The sequence below is a fragment of the Acanthisitta chloris genome, unplaced genomic scaffold, assembly GCF_000695815.1.
Source record: "Acanthisitta chloris isolate BGI_N310 unplaced genomic scaffold, ASM69581v1 scaffold29649, whole genome shotgun sequence".
NCBI lineage: Eukaryota > Metazoa > Chordata > Aves > Passeriformes > Acanthisittidae > Acanthisitta > Acanthisitta chloris.
This window is the reverse complement of record NW_008693576.1, coordinates 5,402-11,496: the sequence shown is the minus strand read 5'-3', so window position 1 is coordinate 11,496 and position 6,095 is coordinate 5,402. Positions and strand designations below refer to the sequence as shown.

The following is a 6,095-nucleotide window of genomic DNA, read 5'->3' as shown; positions in this document are numbered from 1 at the left end:
CTGCAGCGACTGGGATTTCAGAGGGAAGGGTATCCCAAGGCCATTTTAGAATATGCTGTTACAAGATTTTACTGGGGTGTTTTGGTCTGAGATCAATGAAATGTGCTTCTCATTTGATTCATGCTGGAGAACAAACAGTCTGGATCTTCATATGTCTCTTGAGGTCGATCCCTTTTCTTTCAGGGAAGGGAATGTTTTGCTTGTGCTTAACTTCTTCCTCTGCACTAGTGTGAAATTTCATTTTAAACCCAAAAGGCCTTTAGAGTTTCCCTCAGACTTTATATATATATATTGTCAAGTGTTAGCTAATCTGTTCTCTCAAATAGTTATGTTTCCTCTGTCTGAGAGGGTTTGCAGTATCAAAAGTGAAACCCCAGGAACAAGCAGCAGCCAAGTGTCAATGGCTGTGGAACAAGGTGGGCCCTGACAGCTGCCACTTCACTCTGAGGGGTTTGGGGTGAGTTGTTCCAAACTTGCACTGCTCTTTGTAACTGCAAAGCTCCACATGAGCAATCTGCAAGTGTGGTATGTGTCTGTGTACGTGGAGGAGAAGGGAGAAGGATGATGTGAAGAAGCTGACTGACTCCAGGAGCTAATCACAGCCAATTATGTTGTTGATGTTTAACCACCAGCTTTACCAAGATGATATTTCTACATCGTGTTAATTGCGGGAGGCATGCAGAACACAGAAACCTTTCCTGGGAACTTGGGGGGACCTTGAGGAGGTGAAACACAGTGGGTTATTTTTCCTTTACAGTGAAATAATTCAGGAATTATTGGAGAAAACCCAGGAACTGATTTTGTTGTGCAGAAATGCTTCACTCTCTGCAAGCAGAGACAGCCTTGGTGGGCACAGCAGTGCCAGCGCAGGGCAGAGGATGTCTGGGCATATTGCATCTCCCTTGGCACAGTGTTTTCCCCTGTGTACTGCAGAGGGAGTGAATCATGGAGCAGCTTCATCCTCCTCAAATCAAAGGAATTGACTTCCCAGAGAGTGCTGCAGCCTTAGAACTTGCAGCCAGTGTGGGTCACACCCCCCACTCTCATCAGGACCTTGCACACAGCACATCCATTTGCTCCCACACTGGTCCCCAAGGAGGCAGGTTGGTATTTTGCAGAAGAAAGTAGTTCCCCTCCTTGTATTATTTATTACAAGCACAAAATCAATATCTGTGTATTTGATTTAAACTTAACCTTTCCTTTGAGGTTTCTAATGCATTGTGTTTTTGAAGGAATTTTCGATAACTTCTCATCCTAGTCCAAAACTATTTATTAAAAGCAGCTTTAGGCAATCAGTACCTGCACTGCAGCAGGAAAGCACAGCTATTGGCAACTGTTGGTTTATGTTTACTAGCTTGAACTGTGGCCTCTGAAAATTCATTGCTGTAGTTTCTCTAAAGCTTTCCTGGTATTAAATACATTCTCTGGGAGATTTGCTTGCTTCTGCACACTTGTAAATTGACCCAAGCTAATGTCTTTTGCACTTAAAAGAAACACTCAACTGTCTGTGAGGTTTAAGATCTGTGAGCAGTAGTTTTTCTGGGCCCAGAAAACAAAAAATGCAGGTTTCTACAAAGCTAATAGTTTCAAAAACACTTTTCTTTAGCATTACAGACATTTCTTTGAACTGTGCTGGGAATTTATTTATGAATAGGCAGCAGTAGGAATGTGAAAGGTATTAGGGATAGATAGCAAATAATGTGATCTGTGTTTATGATGATTACAAGTAGGTAATTGGATTTCTGTAGAGATAGTCCCTTGCACAGTCTGGATCCTAGTAAAACCTGACCCTAGAGAATTCAGCTGGATTTTCTTCATGTAGAGTCTTAGAACCACAAATCCATTTGAGTTTGCAAATGACAGTTTGCCCTTTGTTTCAGGACACCTGTGATCTCTCATATGTGGAAAGAACATTAGCAGAACCATCTGAAAATGGGTGTTAAAACCTTCACTCATAACTCCCCTGCTCACAGTCAGGAGATGCTGGGGAAGCTGAACATGCTCCGCAACGACGGCCACTTCTGCGACATCACCATCCGCGTGCAGGACAAGATCTTCAGGGCACACAAGGTGGTCCTGGCAGCCTGCAGCGACTTCTTCCGCTCCAAGCTCGTGGGCCAAGCAGAGGATGAGGGCAAGAGCGTGTTGGACCTGCACCACGTGACAGTGACTGGTTTCATCCCTCTTCTGGAATATGCCTACACAGCCACCCTGTCCATCAACACGGAGAACATCATCGACGTGCTGGCTGCGGCCAGCTACATGCAGATGTTCAGCGTGGCCAGCACCTGCTCCGAGTTCATGAAGTCCAGCATTTTGTGGAATACCCCCAACAGCCAGCAGGAGAAGGTGCTGGATGCAGGACAGGAGAGCAGTGCAAACTGCAATTTCACCTCGCGGGATGGCAGCCTCTCCCCGGTGTCCTCCGAGTGCAGCGTGGTGGAGAGAACCATCCCCGTGTGCCGCGAGTCGCGCCGGAAGCGCAAGAGCTACAACGTCATGTCCCCAGAGAGCCCCTTAAAGTGCAACACCCAAACCAGCTCCCCCCAAGTGCTCAATCCTTCAACCTCCTACCCAGAGTCCAGAAATCAGCCTGTGGACTCCTCCTTAGCGTTCCCCTGGACTTTTCCTTTTGGAATCGACCGAAGGCTCCAGTCGGAGAAGGTGAAGCAGACAGAGAACTCCAGGACTTTGGACATGCCTGGGCCCTCTGAGTCCAGCAGGAGGATCACAGATTACGTGGCCTGTGAGAGCACCAAGGACAGTTCTCCCCTGGTGATCGAGGAGGATGTGCGAGTCAAAGTGGAGCGGCTGAGCGACGAGGAGGTGCACGAGGAGGTGTCACAGCCTGTCAGCGCGTCCCAGAGCTCCCTGAGCGATCAGCAGACAGTCCCAGGCAGTGAGCAAGTGCAGGAGGATCTCCTCATCAGCCCACAGTCTTCATCGATAGGTATGACCATTCCTGGGCTCAGATATCTGTACATGTCTCTCTATATATCATGTGTTTCTATGTATCTGTAACAGACGTGTGCACCAGTGATTTTTCTTTGCTTCATGGTTTTTCGTGCTTTACTTTTGTCCCTTTCCCCCCCTATTTTATCAAAGAATCATAGAATTTAGGGGTTGGAATGGAGCTTAGAGATGATCCAGCCCCAACCCCTTGCCCTGGGCAGGGTCACCTCCCACCAGAGCAGGTTGCTCAAGGCTTTAGCCAACCTGGCTTTGAACACTGCCAGGGTTGGGGCAGCCACAGCCTCCCTGGGCAACCTGGGACAGTGTCTCACCACCTTCACAGGAAAAAACTTTTTCCTCACATCCAACCTAGACTTTCCCTTCTTCAGTTTGAACCCATTACCCTTGTCCTATCACTGCAGTTCCTAACACAGAGTCCCTCTCCAGCTCCTTGTAGGCCCTTCAGATATTGAACAGTTGCTCTGAGGTCTCCACACAACCTTCTCTTCTCCAGGCTGAACAGCCCCAACTCCCTCAGCCTGTCCTCATAGGAGAGGTGCTCCAGTCCACTTAGCAACTTGGTGGCCTCCTCTGGACTTGCTCCTTGTTATGCTGAGACCAGAACTGTGTGCAGTATTCCAGGTGGGTCTCAGGAGAGCAGAACAGAGGGGAAGAATCACCTCTTTTGACCTGCTGCCCACACTTCTTTTGATGCAGCTCAGGACTCAGTTTGGTTTCTGGGCTGAGCTCACACTGCAGCTCATGGGGAGCTTCTCATCCATAAATCCCAAATCAGGGACAGCACCTGAGCTCTTTAAACAGCTTTGCAGCAGGCAGCTGGCAAAGGTAAGCCTGTTGGTAGCCCTCCTTATTCAGCAGATTGATAACTCCTTTTTCCCCTCTAGTTGCTTGACTGGGGAAACTAATTCTGCTTTCATTAGTGTCAAAAGGCATGAGCTCAGCTGAGCTGCAGCACCACATCTGAAAGGTTTGTGCCTGTAGCCACGAAGGGTTGGAATAGTACTTTGCATCAGACATCAAATCTTGTAGAGTCGTGACAGAGAGCCTTTGTAAGAGGATTTGCAAAACAAGTGGTGAAACAGTGTCATCTTAATGCCCCAGACAGAAATGAAACCACATGGTCATAATAGTGAGAATCTTTCCATTTCTGGGGGAGTTGATTCTCAAGTTGCTCCTCCAAATGCTGCCAATTGCTGAGGGAGACCTTTTTGCCATGAAAAACAATTGAAAGCCAGTTTTGGGTTCTTCTAGCAGGCTCTTTATTAATAGCTAATGCTTAAAGGTTACTGGAACAATCCCTCTTTTCCTCTGCACACAGAGTTCTTCTTTAGTAAGGCAGAAGATAGAAATTTTGCAATATTTCAAGTTTAATGACCAAAATTTTACCTAAGTCAGCTCTTTTGCTCTCAGTTAAGTGGCTTGACCTGTGCTTGGTGGAGTTTTACTGGAAGATCTTTAATCCAGCCTGTTCTGTTTGAAGGGTCTAAGAATGGCAGCTGTAATGCTCTGCTTCATTCAGATAATATGTGCATGAAAGGCTGCTTTAATTCAACAAATAAACTGCAACCAGGGAAATCAATGCAGCCTAGTGGCCTGAGTTATTTGTTTTGGTTGGTCAGTGTAGCTCTGGAGAAAGTGAAATCAGCCTGACCCTTCCAGGACTGCAGTATACAGTCAGTGGTGTTGAAGTGTTTAAGTGATACTCCCTATAAAGCAATGAAAATATTTCCCATTTGTGCCACCCTCCCAGGCTTTATGCTGTTGGGTTGTTCCCCAGTTTGTATCTGTGTTGATACTTTGGATTGTAATGTGTTTTCCAAATGAAGATGTTTTATTTACTGGAGAAAAGGCTGTTTACCTTTCCTGAGGAACAGACTTAATATCTACGAGTTTAGCTGTAAATCTTCAAGTGTAGTGTGCCAAAATAGTGCATAAATTAAAGCCTAAAAGGAATGATTTGTGTGCTGGGTAGGTGCCAGGAAAAGTGCTCCTGGTCCAAGAACAGGTTTTGTTTGATTCAGTTTTTAACTCGTTGTAGTCAGAACGTCGGAAAGGCCTTGCCAGGGCCGTGTGGTAAGGGTTGGAAATTGTTTCATCAACATAATTGTTTCATCACAGACAAAACAGGACAAATTGAAATAATGATTAGGGGAAGTTCAAAATAGCGTATCACATCAAAGTAGGGATATGTTTGTCACAAGTACATAAATGTCATACTCAGGCAGCTCAAGGAACAAACTGGGTGTAAACTCCAGATTACAGGTGGGTAGCAAACTATCTGTGGAATGTTTTGGAGGACACCTCTTGGAGGTAGAAATCCCAGAATTGTTTATTCAGAAGTGGCTTAAATGAATTGGGACATGAGAGTGTGAGACTAGGGCTGAGCTGGACAGAAGGAGGTGCCACTGATTGCTATAAAATCTCCTTTTCTAACAGTCTGAGCATTAGACAAAACTACTTTGAAAGTACTCGAGCAGTCAGGCACCTCACTGAGTCTGGTCTTGCTTTCCCCACTTCCTGCACTGATTTCTGTTGACAAGCAGCTTTGCACATCTGTCTCCCAAAGGTGTCTGGTTTGGATCCATGTGATCTTTTTGGGACAGTTTTCCATTTCTTATTTCCTGTTCTAGCTCTCGTACCACTTTGGTCACGTACCTGACCATTTGTCCAGTGTGGGGTAGAGGATCTCAGTGATTATATTTCAGCCTAAATGTCTGTTATTGAGGATGTTAGTACAGCTTGTTCTTCCTTAAAGCAGCTGCAGAGAGGAGAAAAATGTGCCAGGGCCAAATCTTTTAAAGTACAAATCTGTTCTTTGTCTTTGAATAGGTTGGAATTAATATTTAGTGCTCTTTGCATAACAACCACCCTCAGAATGGGTTTTATTCATGTTTTCCTATAAAGAGAAACAGTGCTCTTGCTTTTTAGCCCAGTAGACATGTACCTAATGTATGATACAGCACTCTTTGTAGCTGGAAAGCACTTTTTACCTCCCAAAGATATATTTCCTTATTCAGTAATGTAAGAATAGTAAATGGAAGCAGCAAGATATGCTCAAGTACAGCTCTCTCTTCCCTGAACGTATTTTCCTGGTATAATTGCATCTATTTATCTCAGTGTTT

At 45.3% G+C, this 6,095-nt stretch overlaps 1 protein-coding gene across 1 annotated transcript in view; it reads left to right on the top strand.

Annotated features, from left to right (window-relative positions):
* Positions 1 to 1,932: 1,932 nt before the first annotated feature.
* Positions 1,933 to 6,095, top strand: part of LOC103810227 (zinc finger and BTB domain-containing protein 44-like) — a gene marked incomplete at its 3' end in the record, with an annotated part of 6,408 nt that continues 2,245 nt past the window's right edge. The window contains exon 1 of the mRNA XM_009083120.1: positions 1,933 to 2,950. Within this exon, the coding sequence (XP_009081368.1) occupies positions 1,933 to 2,950 (1,018 nt within the window). The remainder of the gene's footprint in view (positions 2,951 to 6,095) is intronic.